General features: G+C 42.5%; 1 protein-coding gene across 1 annotated transcript in view; it reads left to right on the forward strand.

Annotated features, from left to right (window-relative positions):
• Positions 1 to 748: 748 nt before the first annotated feature.
• Positions 749 to 19,451, forward strand: part of LOC311119904 (uncharacterized protein) — a 38,456-nt gene continuing 19,753 nt past the window's right edge. The window contains exon 1 of the mRNA XM_084194556.1: positions 749 to 828. Within this exon, the coding sequence (XP_084050682.1) occupies positions 820 to 828 (9 nt within the window). The 5' untranslated portion in view covers positions 749 to 819. The remainder of the gene's footprint in view (positions 829 to 19,451) is intronic.

Here is a 19,451-nt window from a genome sequence, read left to right on the forward strand (position 1 = left end):
TCCCCCACAATTTTTTTTTTTGTCCACATATGGTGCATGTGCATGACTTATTTTAGATTTTGTTCCAAATTCCTCCCTTCGTAATGACCAACCTTCCTGCCCACTGACACATTACGTTTAAATTGAATTTTATTTAACTTCTGGCATCCCGCAGACTGTTTTTGTGCAACCCAATACAATTGATAGCAATGTTAATGTAGATAAATAATTGTTTCCATCAACTCCCTTGAAGTTGCCTTGATCTGCCCGAGCTTTTATCCCTGTAACACAAACCCTTGTGACACCATGAAGGTCGGCATGGTGTTGGTCCAGATGACGACACCCGACGCTGACTCTCAGCCGTTCATGCCTTCACTCAACCCAAGTTCTGACCGAGTCCTGGTCCCAGCTGGGCAAGATATTGGATGCCAACCACCATTAAAGCCCACTGAAGAAGAAGAAGAATGAGACGAATTTGTTATTGCAAATCTTTACCGATATATGATATAATTTACTTATTCTCTGTAATATCGTATAGCTTTGGAATCGTGACATTATCTAGTGTGGAGGAAAATATGCAGGTTTCTGGACTCATACCCTGATTTTGAGAAGGGATTGCGTGACCCAGCATGACAAGGTGAACGTGAATGTCCGACAGTCTGCTGGGTGAGCCGTTATACGTTCCTCCATTCATTGCCGAATGGGGTTCCTAGATCCTCCTTTCTCTAATATCTCTGCCATGAGCTCTTAAATCGAGATAGCTGTGTATTTTGCTACTGCATGGCCAGTATGAACCGGAATGTCTGATGAAGAAACGCTGAAGGAAATTTGGCTTCCCCAATGGATCCGGTAAGTCTGCTTTCCTTTTAACAGTATAGGCATGCTGTATAAAATGTATATGCCTAGTTTTTATAATATTTGATCCTCCACATTCCTCTGTTCCGTGTTTAATGGCTGGAAGAAAAAAAAAAAAAAAACTTGTTGGGATTTGTTTTCCTTCAGCAAGGTAACCTACTACTTTATCATGTGTAGGAATCTGTGTCTAGTACTTAATGATCTCTCCTTCCTCCCAAAGTGTGCACTTGTTCACCTCCACTGATTTGAAAATCTGATTATCCATTATATGACCAGATACTCGGAAGTGGCCACTCACAATGAAAATACGTCTTCTTCTGTGGGGTTTATCCGCGGTTGTCATCCAAAGTTACGGTACATTTTGACACCTACTGTAATGGAGTGTGAGCCAGCGACAGCGGTCGAGGAACTAAATCCTATATGACAGCCTTGTTTCTCTTAAAAAATAAACATATTTGAGACTGTATCTAACGATGTTCTACTTAGTATGCTTATCAAACTCAATTCCTGTACCCAATATCCCTCATACAGTTTCAGTCTCTCTCTTTCCCTATCATACTGCCCACACTGTATCAGTACATGCTCCACTGTCTCTGTTTCCTGGCAGTAATCACACCTTCCTGTTGGATGATTTCCTATCACATTTAATGACTTATTCAGCTGGCTGTGTCCCACCCTTAGCCTTGTAAGGATGGCCTCCTCTCTTCTGTCCATTCCTACCATCCTCCCCTACTTTACTCTGTACCTGGAATAGGGGCGGCAGGTAGCCTAGTGGTTTAGAGCGTTGGGCCAGTAACCCGAGCCGACTAGGTGAAAAATCTGTTAATGTGCCATTGGGCAACTTAACCCTAATTTCTCCTGTAAGTCGCTCTAGATGACATTGCCTGCTAAATGACTAAAATGTAAACAATGAATAGATGCCTGCCCTTAGTGCCACTGTTTCACTGTTCCTACCATCTCTGCACCACCACTGCCCATATCATTCCCTTAGTCTCTGCCTTGCTCATTGGCACCTCCTGTCTCCTAAGGGCCTGTTTAGCTAGCATATCTACTTCCTCATTCCCTTCCACCCCCACATGGGCCAGGACCTAAGCAAAGCTTGTAATGACACCCAGCTGTCTCATCCAGGCATGAATTTGAATTCCCTCATATAGCAGGCCTTGCCTGCTATGTGAGCTAAATGATTGCAGACTTATCAACACAGCACATGAGTCAGAACATATAACTACTCTGTCTGGCTTGACTTCCTCCACCCACAGCAAGGCCATCAGTATGGCCATCAGCTCTTCCTTGTTCACAGCCAGGTGGAATGTAATACGTCTCCTGACAGCCAACCCACTTTCTTGTTCAACGAAGGCTGATCCAGTCCGACCTGTCCATGGGTCTTTTGATCCATCTGTATATATGTCAAAAAAATACAGATTTACCGTTTCCAGTCGCTTTTTAAAGAACTCACATGGATCAACCCCCTCCCTGTCTTTCCGTACTCTCTCCAACACTTGTAAATCAACTACTGGAGGTGGGAATAGCCATGGTGGACTCACAGGGATAGGTACTGTGTGGCTAAAGTCCCTGTCATACAATCCCATCTGCCTCGCCTGCTTATTACCCACCCATCCAAAGGTTTTATTCTGTCCATGTTCATGCTCCCAACTTTTCTGTAGAACCCTTTTTGTGGGGTGACACACCCCATGTTCCTGTAAGTTAACCCAATAATTAATTGCCAGCGATTGCCTTCTAATATGTAATGGCAATTAAAATAAATGTCTAAAAAATGGAAGGCAGTTGGAACCACAAAGTCAAAACATAAATGTGCTTTTTTTATGTTAAGGTTAGGGTCAGGCATAAGATTAGCAGTGTGGTCATTGTGGAGTAAAAAGTACAAAAATAATAAATAATTCTACAGTGACTCGCTCCTGCAGGTTTTTGCTCTACGACACCCGTAGAGTACTGATATAACGACTTTTGATACAGGATTTCTTAATGTCTGTAAAATCATGAGCTGTATGTGAGTGACAGGACAATGACACACCGTGTGTTGTGTCGGTCACGGATGGGGGGCCAGAAGGTCAGTGTGCCAAGATAGATTGGGGGCCACTGTTGCTAATATTAGGAGGGGTATGTGATGGAATGGCCTGGCTAGGGTGCCACATGATACCATGTAGGGGGATCCTATTGTAGTCGGACACTCAATAATGGTTGGCAACTGTTGGACAGAAGTAGATTGGAGAGCATCATAAACTTAGGGATTTTCTATGGAAGTCATTCAGATGACAAGAGGCTACGCCCGTAACGCTTGTCATTGAATCCAGTACTGTAACAATCAAATAAACATGAATCAACTCTCCATCTAATGTGTTCAACTATTCTCTTACATCCTGAAGTACTAGATACCAGAGAAACTCGTCATAACAAGTACGATCAAACTTCACACAGGAAGCGGAGCAGATCCTAATCCAGGCGTTTCTCATCTCCCGTCTGGACTTCTGCAACTCAGTATCATGTTATTAACATTAAAAAATATATAGTAAATGTTCTTATTACATGCTAGAACAAAACAAATATATTGTTGAGTTTTTGCTCTTATCTGATTGGCAGGTAATCCATCAATCAACTACAAAGTAGCAGTAGGTGGGATCTCCACTCATAACAATAGTAACAATGCAAAACAAAACGTTTTACAATAAGATTCACATGGATACATTAATTCATATCAAATCCTGGTCTCTTCTACATAATACAACTAATGAATATGCAATCAGCAATGTAAAACAAAACAAGAAAACATGCAACCACATTCCAGATGTATGTTTTACAATGACATTTACATGCAAGCATTCGTTCCTTCTAACAAATCCCCAATAAAAAGTAGAATGGTAAGGTATAAGATATTATCAAGTGTATTTCCAGAGTGAAGAGAGAGAAGTTTGGTAGGAGACCTTAGTAGTCGTGAGAAAACAGAAGAGTGTGAGGTCTGTGGTTGACATGACCTATAAGTACTGATGGGCAGAGCTGGCTTCCTGCCCCCATGATGCCTCTTCCTAACAACCAACACATAATTCGCTTCACAATGAAAATGTGTGAACATCTTGTTGGAGCAAAGTTAATATACAATGACGAAAGTTGAAAGATATCCCTATTAAAATAATTTAAAACAAATACAACAACATAATTTGACCACACTAATAGGCCTATGGCTTCTGTACTTCCGTATGTCCCATCAGCTGCACTAAAACCTGGTGAAGGGATTTACAAGAAATATGTGAACATCTTTTAGGACCAAACTAATTATACAAGAGGCCTATGCTCCTTATAAAAAATAGATTATTATTATAGATTAAAAAAACATAACTAATATGATAAGCAGATGTTGTTGAGCAGATAATGGATTAGATTTATTGATCTGTTGAATACATGAATACACACCTAGTATTATTGAAACATTATACGATTATTTAATGGATAATAGGAGTTAATTAAATAAGATACAGCTCTGAACATCCCCACCCCACCACACACACACAGCACTCCTACTCCAAGACGCTTGATACATATGGATCCAGAGCTGCATATTATGCTACACAGGTTACCATGGTAATCAGACTTAGTAAACTGTTAGAGAATGGGAGATAGATTAATCTTTACAAAATGTTTTCTATTGAAACTTTATTTAGGGATCTGGAACCGGTGCTGGAGAGGGGGGAGATTAAAGAATACAGGTTTGCACTTTCTGGTGTTTTATCAGTGACCCTGAACGAGCAAAGCTCTTTCCACATATACATTTATAAGGCTTCTCTCCTGTGTGTATGCATTAGTGTTTGCTCATTTTTTTTTTTACATTTTACATTTTAAGTCATTTAGCAGACGCTCTTATCCAGAGCGACTTACAGTTAGTGAATACATATATATATATATATATTTTTTTCATACTGGTCCCCCGTGGGAAACGAACCCACAACCCTGGCGTTGCAAACGCCATGCTCTATCAACTGAGCTACATCCCTGCCGGCCATTCCCTCCCCTACCCTGGACAACGCTAGGCCAATTGTGCGCTGCCCATGAGTCTCCCGGTCACGGCCGGCTGCGACAGAGCCTGGATTCGAACCAGGATCTCTAGTGGCACAGCTAGCACTGCGATGCAGTGCCTTAGACCACTGCGCCACTCAGGGCTGCTGATTGATTTAAACTCTTCAGGAAGTCAGGACCACACTGATCACAGCTATAAGGGATTGCGCCTGTGTATAAGTTGGTGTGTAGTCAGGTGTCCTGACTTCCTAAAGCTCTTCCCACACTGATCACAGCTAAAAGCCTTCTCTCCTGTGTATAAGTTGGTGTGTAGTCAGGTGTCCTGACCTCCTGAAGCTCTTCCCACACTGATCACAGCTATAAGGCTTCTCTCCTGTGTGTAGGCGTTGGTGTGCAGTAAGGGCTCCTGATTTGACTGAAGCTCTTCCACAATCAAAGCAGGGGTAAGGCTTCTCCCCTGTATGAATTCTCTGAGATTTAAGGTTCCCACACTGAGAGCAGCAGTACGGTTTCTCTCCAGTGTCAATCCGCTGGTGAATGATCAATTCCTTCTGTTTAGCAAATCTCTTCCCACAGTCAAAGCAGCAGTGGTGAGATTTCTTCTCTATACATCTCTGCTGGTGTTTCTTGAGGTGTTCTAATCTGGAGAGACTCTTCTCTGTCTTGTCAGCATCATGTTGTTGTTGAGGCTCCCCAGATGATAAGCCCCTCCCACTGAGAAAGCAATGGTTAGGGCTGTCTCCTGTGAAACAAATATATTGAATAGCATGGACATCTGAAATCAGGCTACCTGATGGGACTTTGATAAATGCAGAAAATTGACAATCAAAATAAACATACTACCGCAGGGACCATGTTATTTTTGAGAAGAATACTTCATTCAGAATTCGGACATATACATTTTGTATGTGAGAACTATTTCTAAGCTGCATACTTTAAGTTTTTCTGAACTCACTGCACACGATCAAAATAAGTTAGCTTGCGCTGCTTGTGCTAGCACATGCACATATTAAATACACCGCTATATCTCTAATTAAAGTGTTTACATGTCCTAATAATTCTAAAGATTGCTCAGAAAAGCAGGTGTTTTTAACTGCGTTACTTGGATTGTCACCTTAAGCCAATTAAGATAAGCAGAGTAAGGTGTTTACATGACTAATAACATACTCAGCCTACTGCCATAACTAGTTTAATGTCCAATTATGAGTGTGCATGTAAACATACTCATTGTAAAGCACTAGTTATTTTGTTGCTTTGACAGTCATTTCTGAGCATTATTATGAATGTTATTAGTAATTCATTTACGTCTGTCCCTCATTTTAAGGTTGATATGATGAGTTTCTGTGGTATTAAGGAATTCAGGATGCGCTAATATAACTAAACACTTTTTGATTTGATACAAGGTATTGAATAATATGGTACCAGATTCAAAACAACAAGATACAACTAAGTTGCCTCTTGCTATCCAAATGATAGACCCAGAGATCTCTCAGTTTATATACTTGAGTGTAAACAAGTTCTAACCAACAGTTGCCAACCATCATTGGGTGTCGCTCCCAACCTCGATGGTATCAGTTTGCACCCCAGTCAGGACATTCCATCACGTACTCATTCTAAGATTAACAGCAGTAGCCCCCCAGAATTCCTGGCACCCAGACTTTCTGGCACCCATCAGTGACATAAATACATTTCATCACCCACAGCGCTATAAACGTTTTCTTCAAGTACACCATGTTCATGGGTGTTCAAAACAAAGCCTAACAACTGTAACCCATCATATGGATGTAGAGTTTTTTAAATCACTTTAAATGGTTCCACGTCTTCATACCCATGTCTCGTGGATGCTTAAAAGTCTTTGACCATTCATCCAAGTTTTGGAGATGCTGATTTATGTGTGATTACTGTCAAGGGGGTTTGTCTTTACTCCCTTTAACAGCCTTTGTTCTGATTGGCCTAAGACATCGTTTGTCACCGCTGTCAGAATCTGTTGACTCAAAGCCAGGCAGTGCTGACCAGATGCTTGAAACCCGATCTGCCTTGCACAACTCAGCATGAGGGTAAAACAGAGAGCCCACAGGTGGGGGCCAAGTCTTCCTTTAGCACACATGCCTCCTGCAATTGTTGAATTTCCTCTTTTAATGTTTTTATCTGTTCACCAAGAGCCCTCAAACTCTCTTTATCTCTCTGCAATGTCCTATCATGAGTATCACAAAGGACTTTCTGATCTCGTTGTCTGACTTCAGCTAATACAGTTAAAGACCATCGTGTCTTTGTCAATGAGTTAGACATTCTCTGTATTTTTCCCCAAGCTTTTTGTATATCAGACAGATTCCATCAACAATGACATAATATTTATTTATTATCTCCTGCCTACACTTCTCTACTTTGAAATGGTTCTTCCTATCATTAGAAAGTGAATTTAATATATTTTTCATGTTCACATCCGGAGCAGCTGTCCCGCCCTTTTCCGGAGTGGTTCTTTCACTTAACAATGGCATTATATTAACTTCAAAAGTTGTGTGTGTGTGTGTATATATATATATATATATATATATATACAGTGGGGAGAACAATTATTTGATACACTGCCGATTTTGCAGGTTTTCCTACTTACAAAGCATGTAGAGGTCTGTAATTTTTATCATAGGTACACTTCAACTGTGAGAGACGGAATCTAAAACAAATATCCAGAAAATCACATTGTATGATTTTTAAGTAATTAATTTGCATTTTATTGCATGACATAAGTATATTATCACCTACCAACCAGTAAGAATTCCGGCTCTCACAGACCTCTTAGTTTTTCTTTAAGAAGCCCTCCTGTTCTCCACTCATTACCTGTATTAACTGCACCTGTTTGAACTCGTTACCTGTATAAAAGACACCTGTCCACACACTCAATCAAACAGACTCCAACCTCTCCACAATGGCCAAGACCAGAGAGCTGTGTAAGGACATCAGGGATAAAAGTGTAGACCTGCACAAGGCTGGGATGGGCTACAGGACAATAGGCAAGCAGCTTGGTGAGAAGGCAACAACTGTTGGCGCAATTATTAGAAAATGGAAGAAGTTCAAGATGACAGTCAATCACCCTCGGTCTGGGGCTCCATGCAAGATCTCACCTCGTGGGGCATCAATGATCATGAGGAAGGTGAGGGATCAGCCCAGAACTACACGGCAGGACCTGGTCAATGACCTGAAGAGAGCTGGGACCACAGTCTCAAAGAAAACCATTAGTAACACACTACGCCGTCATGGATTAAAATCCTGCAGCGCACGCAAGGTCCCCCTGCTCAAGCCAGCGCATGTCCAGGCCTGTCTGAAGTTTGCCAATGACCATCTGGATGATCCAGAGGAGGAATGGGAGAAGGTCATGTGGTCTGATGAGACAAAAATTGAGCTTTTTGGTCTAAACTCCACTCGCCGAGTTTGGAGGAAGAAGAAGGATGAGTACAACCCCAAGAACACCATCCCAACCGTGAAGCATGGAGGTGGAAACATCATTCTTTGAGGATGCTTTTCTGCAAAGGGGACAGGACGACTGCACCGTATTGAGGGGAGGATGGATGGGGCCATGTATCGCGAGATCTTGGCCAACAACCTCCTTTCCTCAGTAAGAGCATTGAAGATGCACACAGCCAGGGCAACTAAGGAGTGGCTCCGTAAGAAGCATCTCAAGGTCCTGGAGTGGCCTAGCCAGTCTCCAGACCTGAACCCAATAGAAAATCTTTGGAGGGAGCTGAAAGTCCGTATTGCCCAGTGACAGCCCCGAAACCTGAAGGATCTGGAGAAGGTCTGTATGGAGGAGTGGGCCAAAATCCCTGCTGCAGTGTGTGCAAACCTGGTCAAGACCTACAGGAAACTTATGATCTCTGTAATTGCAAACAAAGGTTTCTGTACCAAATATTAAGTTCTGGTTTTCTGATGTATCAAATACTCATGTCATGCAATAAAATGCAAATGAATTACTTAAAAATCATACAATGTGATTTTCTGGATTTTTGTTTTAGATTCCGTCTCTCACAGTTGAAGTGTACCTATGATAAAAATTACAGACCTCTACATGCTTTGTAAGTAGGAAAACCTGTAAAATCGGCAGTGTATCAAATACTTGTTCTCCCCACTGTATATATATACAGTGGGGAAAAAAAGTATTTAGTCAGCCACCAATTGTGCAAGTTCTCCCACTTAAAAAGATGAGAGAGGCCTGTAATTTTCATCATAGGTACACGTCAACTATGACAGACAAAATGAGAAAAAAAATTCCAGAAAATCACATTGTAGGATTTTTAATGAATTTATTTGCAAATTATGGTGGAAAATAAGTATTTGGTCAATAACAAAAGTTTCTCAATACTTTGTTATATACCCTTTGTTGGCAATGACACAGGTCAAACATTTTCTGTAAGTCTTCACAAGGCTTTCACACACTGTTGCTGGTATTTTGGCCCATTCCTCCATGCAGATCTCCTCTAGAGCAGTGATGTTTTGGGGCTGTCGCTGGGCAACACAGACTTTCAACTCCCTCCAAAGATTTTCTATGGGGTTGAGATCTGGAGACTGGCTAGGCCACTCCAGGACCTTGAAATGCTTCTTACGAAGCCACTCCTTCGTTGCCCGGGCGGTGTGTTTGGGATCATTGTCATGCTGAAAGACCCAGCCATGTTTCATCTTCAATGCCCTTGCTGATGGAAGGAGGTTTTCACTTAAAATCTCATGATACATGGCCCCATTCATTCTTTCCTTTACACGGATCAGTCGTCCTGGTCCCTTTGCAGAAAAACAGCCCCAAATCATGATGTTTCCACCCCCATGCTTCACAGTAGGTATGGTGTTCTTTGGATGCAACTCAGCATTCTTTGTCCTCCAAACACGACGAGTTGAGTTTTTACCAAAAAGTTCTATTTTGGTTTCATCTGACCATCTGACATTCTCCCAATCCTCTTCTGGATCATCCAAATGCACTCTAGCAAACTTCAGACGGGCCTGGACATGTACTGGCTTAAGCAGGGGGACACGTCTCGCACTGCAGGATTTGAGTCCCTGGCGGCGTAGTGTGTTACTGATGGTAGGCTTTGTTACTTTGGTCCCAGCTCTCTGCAGGTCATTCACTAGGTCCCCCCGTGTGGTTCTGGGATTTTTGCTCACCGTTCTTGTGATCATTTTGACCCCACGGGGTGAGATCTTGCGTGGAGCCCCAGATCGAGGGAGATTATCAGTGGTCTTGTATGTCTTCCATTTCCTAATAATTGCTCCCACAGTTGATTTCTTCAAACCAAGCTGCTTACCTATTGCAGATTCAGCCTTCCCAGACTGGTGCAGGTCTACAATTTTGTTTCTGGTGACCTTTGACAGCTCTTTGGTCTTGGCCATAGTGGAGTTTGGAGTGTGACTGTTTGAGGTTGTGGACAGGTGTCTTTTATACTGATAACAAGTTCAAACAGGTGCCATTAATACAGGTAACGAGTGGAGGACAGAGGAGCCTCTTAAAGAAGAAGTTACAGGTCTGTGAGAGCCAGAAATCTTGCTTGTTTGTAGGTGACCAAATACTTATTTTCCACCATAATTTGCAAATAAATTCATAAAAAATCCTACAATGTGATTTTCTGGATTTTTTTTTTTCAATTTGTCTGTCATAGTTGACGTGTACCTATGATGAAAATTACAGGCCTCTCTCATCTTTTTAAGTGGGAGAACTTGCACAATTGGTGGCTGACTAAATACTTTTTTTCCCCACTGTATATATATATATATATATATATATATATATATATATATAGTGATGGAAAAAAGTATTTGATCCCCTGCTGATTTTGTACGTTTGCCCACTGACAGACATGATCAGTCTATAATTTTAATGGTAGGTTTATTTGAACAGTGAGAGACAGAATAACAACAACAAAAATCCAGAAAAATGCATGTCAAAAATGTTATAAATTGATTTGCATTTTAATGAGGGAAATAAGTATTTGACCCCTTTGCAAAACATGACTTAGTACTTGGTGGCAAAACCCTTGTTGGCAATCACAGAGGTCAGATGTTTCTTGTAGTTGGCCACCAGGTTTGCACACATCTCAGGAGGGATTTTGTCCCACTCCTCTTTGCAGATCTTCTCCAAGTCATTAAGGTTTCGAGGCTGACGTTTGGCAACTCGAACCTTCAGCTCCCTCCACAGATTTTCTATGGGATTAAGGTCTGGAGACTGGCTAGGCCACTCCAGGACCTTAATGTGCCTCTTCTTGAGCCACTCCTTTGTTACCTTGGCCGTGTGTTTTGGGTCATTGTCATGCTGGAAAACCCATCCACGACCCATTTTCAATGCCCTGGCTGAGGGAAGGAGGTTCTCACCCAAGATTTGACGGTACATGGCCCCTCCATTTTCCCTTTGATGCGGTGAAGTTGTCCTGTCCCCTTAGCAGAAAAACACCCCCAAAGCATAATGTTTCCACCTCCATGTTTGACGGTGGGGATGGTGTTCATGGGGTCATAGGCAGCATTCCTCCTCCTCCAAACACGGCGAGTTGAGTTGATGCCAAATAGCTCAATTTTGGTCTCATCTGACCACAACACTTTCACCCAGTTCTCCTCTGAATCATTCAGATGTTCATTGGCAAACGTCAGACGGACATGTATATGGGCTTTCTTGAGCAGGGGGACCTTGCGGGCGCTGCAGGATTTCAGTCCTTCACGGCGTAGTGTGTTACCAATTGTTTTCTTGGTGACTATGGTCCCAGCTGCTTTGAGATCATTGACAAGATCATCCCGTGTAGTTCTGGGCTAATTCCTCACCGTTCACATGATCATTGCAACTCCATGAGGAGAGATCTTGCATGGAGCCCCAGGCCGAGGGAGATTGACAGTTATTTTGTGTTTCTTCCATTTGCGAATAATCACACCAACTGTTGTCACCTTCTCACCAAGCTGCTTGGCGATGTTCTTGTAGCTCATTCCAGCCTTGTGTAGGTCTACAATCTTGTCCCTGACATCCTTGGAGAGCTCTTTGGTCTTGGCCATGGTGGAGAGTTTGGAATCTGATTGATTGATTGATTGCTTCTGTGGACAGGTGTCTTTTATACAAGTAACAAGCTGAGATTAGGAGCACTCCCTTTAAGAGTGTGCTCCTAATCACAGCTCGTTACCTGTATAAAAGACACCTGGGAGCCAGAAATCTTTCTGATTGAGAGGGGGTCAAATACTTATTTCCCTCATTAAAATGCAAATCAATTTATAACATTTTGACATGCGTTTTTCTGGATTGTTTTGTTGTTATTCTGTCTCTCACTGTTCAAATAAACCTACCATTAAAATTATAGACTGATCATTTCTTTGTCAGTGGGCAAACGTACAAAATCAGCAGGGGATCAAATACTTTTTTCCCTCACTGTATATACACCTGTTCTGAAAGGCCCCAGTGTCTGAAACACCACTAATCAAGCGGGCATATGAAGAACAAGGAGCTCTCCAAACAGGTAAGGGACAAAGTTTTGGAGAAGTACAGATCAGGGTTGGGTTATAAAAAAGTATCTGAAAATTTGAACATCCCACAGAGCACCATTAAATCCATTATTAAAAAATTGAAAGAATATGCAACACAACAATCCTGCCAAGAGAGGGCCGCCCACCAAAACTCACGGACCAGGGAAGGAGGGCATTCATCAGAGAGGCAACAAAGAGACCAAACATAACCTTGAAGGACCTGCAATGCTCCACAGCTGAGATTGGAGTATCTGTCCATAGGACAACTTTAAGCCGTACACTCACAGAGCTGGATTTTATGGAAGAGTGGCCAGAAAAAAAGCCATTGCTTTCAGAAAAAAATAAGCAAGCACGTTTGGTGTTAGCCAAAAGGCATGTGGGAGACTCCCCAGCTTTTTGGCCATCACGGAAAACGCTATGTCTGGCGCAAACCCAACACCTCTCATCACCCCGAGAATACCATCCCCACAGTGAAGCATGGTGGTGGCAGCATCATGCTGTGGGAATGTTTTTAATCGGCAGGGACTGGGAAACTGGTCAGAATTTGAAGGAATGTTGGATGGTGCTAAATACAGGGACATTCTTGAGGGAAACCTGTTTCATTCTTCCAGAGATTTGAGACTGGGACGGTTTTCCACCTTCCAGCAGGACAATGACCCTAAGCATACTGCTAAAGCAACACTTGAGTGTTTTAATGGGAAATGTCTTGGAATGGCCTAGTCAAAGCCCAGACCTCAATCCAATTGAGAATCTGTGGTATGACTGAAAGATTGCTGTACACCAGCGGAACCCATCCAACTTTAAGGAGCTGGAGCAGTTTTGCCTTGAAGAATGGGAAAAAATCCCATGGCTAGATATGCCAAGCTTATAGAGACATACCCCAAGGGACTTACAGCTGTAATTGCTGCAATAGTGGCTCTACAAAGTATTGACTTTGGGGGGTTGAATAGTTATGCACGCTCACGTTTTCTGTTTTTTTGTCTTATTTCTTGTTTGTTTCACAAGAAAAAATATTTTGCATCTTCAAAGTGTGTAAATCACATCATACAAACCCCCAGACAATCCATTTTAATTCCAGGATGTAAGGCAACAAAATAGGAAAAATGCCAAGGGGGGTGAATACTTTCTCAAGCCACTGTATGACCATATACTCAAGTGGCAACTCACGATGAAAATACCTCTTCTGTTGTGTTTATCGTCAGTTGTTATGCAACGTTATGGTGCATTATACCACCTATTGTACTGGAGTGTGGGCCAGAGACAAGGATCGAGGAACTAAATCCCACCTGCCAGCCTCGTTTCTCTTTAAAAATATAAAATATTTGCTACTGTATCTAATGTTCTACTCAGTATGCTTATTTACATTTACATTTCAGTCATTTTAGCAGACGCTCTTATCCAGAGCGACTTACAGGAGCAATCAGGGTTAAGTGCCTTGCTCAAGGGCACATCGACAGATTTTTCACCTAGTCGACTCGGGGATTAGAACCAGTGACCTTTAGGTTACTGGCACAACGCTCTTAACCACTAATCATACTCAATCCCTGTACCCCCTTCTCCCTCATACTGTATCAGTCTCTCTCTTTCCCTATTATACTGCCCACACTGTATCAGTACATGCTCCACTGTCTCTGTTTCCTGGCAGTAATCACACCTTCCTGTTGGATGATTTCCTATCACATTTAATGACTTATTCAGCTGGCTGTGTCCCACCCTTAGCCTTGTAAGGATGGCCTCCTCTCTTCTGTCCATTCCTACCATCCTCCCCTACTTTACTCTGTACCTGGAATAGGGGCGGCAGGTAGCCTAGTGGTTTAGAGCGTTGGGCCAGTAACCCGAGCCGACTAGGTGAACAATCTGTCATTGTGCCTTTGAGCAACTTATCCCTAATTTCTCCTGTAAGTCACTCTAGATAAGAGTTTCTGCTAAATGACTAAAATGTAAACAATGAATAGATGCCTGCCCTTAGTGCCACTGTTTCACTGTTTCACTGTTCCTGCCATCTCTGCACCACCACTGCCCATATCATTCCCTTAGCCTCTGTCTTGCTCATTGGCACCTTAACCTCCTGTCTCCTAAGGGCCTGTTTAGCTAGCATATCTACTTCCTCATTCCCTTCCACCCCCACATGGGCCGGGACCCAAGCAAAGCTTATATGGACACCCATCTGTCTCAGCCGGGCATGAATTTGAATTCCCTCATTTAGCAGTCATTGTCTGCTATGTGAGCTAACTGATTGCAGACTCATCAACACAGCACATGAGTCAGAACATATAACTACTCTGTTTGGCTTGACTTCCTCAACCCACAGCAAGGCCAACAGTACGGCCATCAGCTCTGCCATGTACACAGCCAGGTGGTCTGTAATACGTCTCCTGACAGCCACCCCACTTTCCTGTTCAACAAAGGCTGATCCAGTCTTACCTGTCCATGGGTCTTTTGGTCCGTCTGTATATATGGGCAAAAAATTAAGATTTACAGTTTCCAGTCGCCTATTAAATAATAACAGATGAATCAACCCCCTCCCTGTCTTTCCATACTCTCTCCAACACTTGTAAATCAACTACTGGAGGTGGGAATAGCCATGGTGGACTCACAGGGATAGGTACCATGGGGCTAAAGTCCCGACCATACAATCCCATCTGCCTCGCCTGCTTATCACCCACCCATCCAAAGGTTTTATTCTGTCCATGTTCATGCTCCCAACTTTTCTGTAGAACCCCTTTTGTGGGGTGAGACAACCCATGTTCCAATAATTCATTGCCTTCTAATATGTAACGGCAATGAAAGATATGTCTTAAAAAATGAAAGGCAGTCGGGAGGAGGCAAGATCAGGTGGGACCATTCTAGCCAATGAGAGGGCAGATACGCATGTGAACAACAGGCACAACGGTTTCCACTAGTTACCACAAACACAAAGTCAAAAATGTATATCATAGATATTCATGAAAACAAAAATATGCTTTTTCATTTTAAGTTAGGGTCAGGCATAAGGTTAGAAGTGTGGTTAAGATTAGGTTTAAAATGACATTATTATTTTTTTTTGGGGGGGGGGGGGGGTAAGTTTCCAGCATGTCACGTGACCTACTTTTATCAGTACACTCGTAACAACCTAATCATTATGAAATGTATTTTCGATCAAATAAGCCACAAGTCGCCTCTTCCTCTCTGTTTTGAAAGGAAATGACTGGTATAAGAAATATGGTGGAAACTCTGACTAGCCCATGCCTCCACCAACCCAATGCTATTAGATTTGTGGGAAGTAGTGAATGATTGAACATTTGAGGAACAATGAGATATTCTAGGGATAGACCCAAATCAATCAGAGGTGTAGACTAAATTAATCAAATGTTTGGTTTAATGATAAACTGTTTAATATTTATTGTGGCCAACAGGACAAAGGTAGCCCGTTCCCCTCCACCCTCCCAGAGTCCCCAGGTCAAACGCCTCCCGGTACCGCTTTACTGCTGGGTCTGGTCGACTGCAGGAAAACACCGGGGCAGAGTGGAACTGAGAGAGGAGGAGGAGAAGAGAAGGAAGATGGAGATTTGATTTCATTAAGTAAGAACCATGGTGTGTAGATTAGACTACAGTCTGCTTCTGTAACAATAGTGGAGGTGCATAAAGATGGCGGCCCGCAGGTACTTACCACAAATTCCTAATTTTGCTAAATTCACTGTATTGTACATTGCTCTCCTTTACTGTTTTTTTGGTATGGTCATTAGCACAGTAAACATGTTCCCAATTTTCAATGACATATCAGAAGTCTGCCATCTTTATGCACTTTAGTCATTAATTGATTAATCATATATTGACGAGAAAATCTGGGTAGTTCCACCCATTTTTAAAAGTGTAATATGGTATTTAAAAATAAATTTTACAAAAATCACCTAATTTATCATTTGGTCATAAAGAGCACATGTTCAACTTCATAAACATGTTTTCCAATCTCAAGACATTGAATAAAAATATTAATATACTAAGTGCTATTTGCCAAATAACGTGACATGGTTGAATGTAACAGGGGACTGATGAAAACAACAAAGCCGGTGCATTACATGGGTGAAATAGTCCTTTAAAATCAGCCATAAAACCGCTTGTGACAGAGGGAATGGAAGGTTGTTTTGAATGCAATCTTCACAAAAAAATGTACTTGTTAAAAGATTTCTAGCATGTCTATGTATGGGTGAAAGGGTTTACTTGCACAGTTTTCCACAACAAAATAGCATAACATTTACAAAGATTAGGACCAGCTCACCTGCTTTTACTCTATGATTTGACTATTAGATGATCAATGTTTCTTTTGCAAACATATTTTTTTAAGGAATAGTTTCAGGAATAGTCCTGTGTAGCTCAGTTGATAGAACATGGCGTTTGCAACGCCAGGGTTGTGGGTTCGTTTCCCACGGGGGACCAGTATGAAAAAGAAATGTATGCACTAACTGTAAGTCGCTCTGGATAAGAGCGTCTGCTAAATGACTAAAATCTCAAATCTAACTAGGGCTTTACAATGAGTGTTTACATGCACACTCATAATTTGACATTAAACCAGTTATGGCAGTAGTCATGTAAACACCTTACTCTGCTTATCTTAATTGGCTTAAGGTGACAATCGAAGCAACGCTGTTAAAAACACCTGGTTTTCTGAGCAATCTTTAGAATTATTAGGACACGTAAACGCCTTAATCAGATTCATGTAGGCATATTTAATCTGTGCATGTGCTAGCACGAGCAGCGCAAACTTCCTTCTTTTGCACGAGTGCAGTGAGTTTGTAAAAAGTGAAAGTATGGATCTTATAAACAGTTTACATGTCCGAATTCGGAAACAAATATGCTTCTCAGAAATAATGTGGTCGCTGTAGTAGTATGTTTATTTTGATTGGCAATTTTCAGCATTTGTCAAAGTCTCATCAGGTAGCCTGATTTCAGATGTCCATGCTATTCAATATCTTTGTTTCTCAGGGGACAGCCCTAACCATTGCTCTCTCAGTGGGAAGGGCTTATCATCTGGGGAGGCTCAACAACAACACGATTCTGACAAGACGTCTCTCCAGAAGAGTCACTCCAGATCAGAACGTCTCAGTAAACACCAGCAGAGACTTATAGGGAAGAATCCTCCCCACCGCTGCTCTGGCTGTGGGAAGAGTTTTTCTAAACAGACGGAATTGATGATTCACGAGCGGATTCACACTGGAAAGAAGCCTTATAGCTGTGATCAGTGTGGGAAGAGCTTCAATCAGGCAGCACACCTGACTATACACCAGCGCATACACACAGGAGAGAAGCCTTATAGCTGTGATCAGTGTGGGAAGAGCTTCAGTCAATCAGGAGACCTGAGAACACACCAACGCATACACACAGGAGAGAAGCCTTATAGCTGTGATCAGTGTGAGAAGAGCTTCAATCAATCAGGAGCCCTGAGAACACACCAACGCATACACACAGGAGAGAAGCCTTATAGCTGTGATCAGTGTGGGAAGAGTTTCAATCATTTAGGATACCTGATTACACACCAACGCATACACACAGGAGAGAAGCCTTATATCTGTGATCAGTGTGGGAAGAGCTTCAATCATTCAGGATCCCTGATTACACACCGACGCATACACACAGGAGAGAAGCCTTATAGCTGTGATCAGTGTGGGAAGCACTTCAATAATTCAGGATCCCTGATTACACACAGACGCATACACACAGGAGAGAAGCCTTATAGCTGTGATCAGTGTGGGAAGAGCTTCAATCATTCAGGATCCCTGATTACACACCAACGCATACACACAGGAGAGAAGCCTTATAGCTGTGATCAGTGTGGGAAGAGCTTCAATTATTCAGGATCCCTGATTAAACACCAGCGCATACACACAGGAGAAAAGCCTTATAGCTGTGATCAGTGTGGGAAGAGCTTCAATCAATCAGGATCCCTGATTACACACCAGCGCATACACACAGGAGAGAAGCCTTATAGCTGTGATCAGTGTGGGAAGAGCTTCAACCATTCAGGATCCCTGATTACACACCAACGCATACACCCAGAAGAGAAGCCTTATAGCTGTGATCAGTGTGGGAAGAGCTTCACTCAATCAGGATCCCTGACTACACACCAACTCATTCACACAGGAGAGAAGCCTTATAGCTGTGATCAGTGTGGGAAGGGCTTCAGGAAATCAGGAAACCTGACTGTACACCAGCGCATACATACAGGAGAGAAGCCTTATAGCTGTGATCAGTGTGGGAAGAGCTTCAATCGTTCAGGAGACCTGACTACACACCAACGCATACACACAGGAGAGAAGCCTTATAGCTGTGATCAGTGTGGGAAGAGCTTCAAACATTCAGGATCCCTGACTGCACACCAACGCATACACACAGGAGAGAAGCCTTATAGCTGTGTTCAGTGTGGGAAGAGCTTCAATCGTTCACTATCCCTGACTACACACCAACGCATACACACAGGAGAGAAGCCTTATAGCTGTGATCAGTGTGGGAAGAGCTTCAATCGTTCACTGTACCTGACTACACACCAACGCATACACACAGGAGAGAAGCCATATAACTGTGATCAGTGTGGGAAGAGCTTCAATCAATCAGGAGCCCTGACTATACACAAACGCATACACACAGGAGAGAAGCCTTATAGCTGTGATCAGTGTGGGAAGCGCTTCAATCATTCTGGATCCCTGACTACACACCAATACATACACACAGGAGAGAAGCCTTATAACTGTGATCAGTGTGGGAAGAGTTTCAATCAATCAGTACACCTGACTATACACCAACGCATACATACAGGAGAGAAGCCTCATAGCTGTGATCAGTGTGGGAAGAGCTTCAATCATTCAGGATCCCTTACTACACACCAACGCATACACACAGGAGAGAAGCCTTATAGCTGTGATCAGTGTGGGAAGAGCTTCAGTCATTCAGGATCCCTGATTAAACACCAACGCATACACACAGGAGAGAAGCCTTATAGCTGTGTTCAGTGTGGGAAGAGCTTCAATCAATCAGGAGGCTTGACTATACACAAACGCATACACACAGGAGAGAAGCCTTATAGCTGTGATCAGTGTGGGAAGAGCTTCAATCGTTCAGGAGAACTGACTACACACCAACGC

The sequence above is a fragment of the Coregonus lavaretus genome, assembly GCF_964263955.1.
Source record: "Coregonus lavaretus genome assembly, contig: HAP1_SCAFFOLD_55, whole genome shotgun sequence".
Classification (NCBI taxonomy): domain Eukaryota; kingdom Metazoa; phylum Chordata; class Actinopteri; order Salmoniformes; family Salmonidae; genus Coregonus; species Coregonus lavaretus.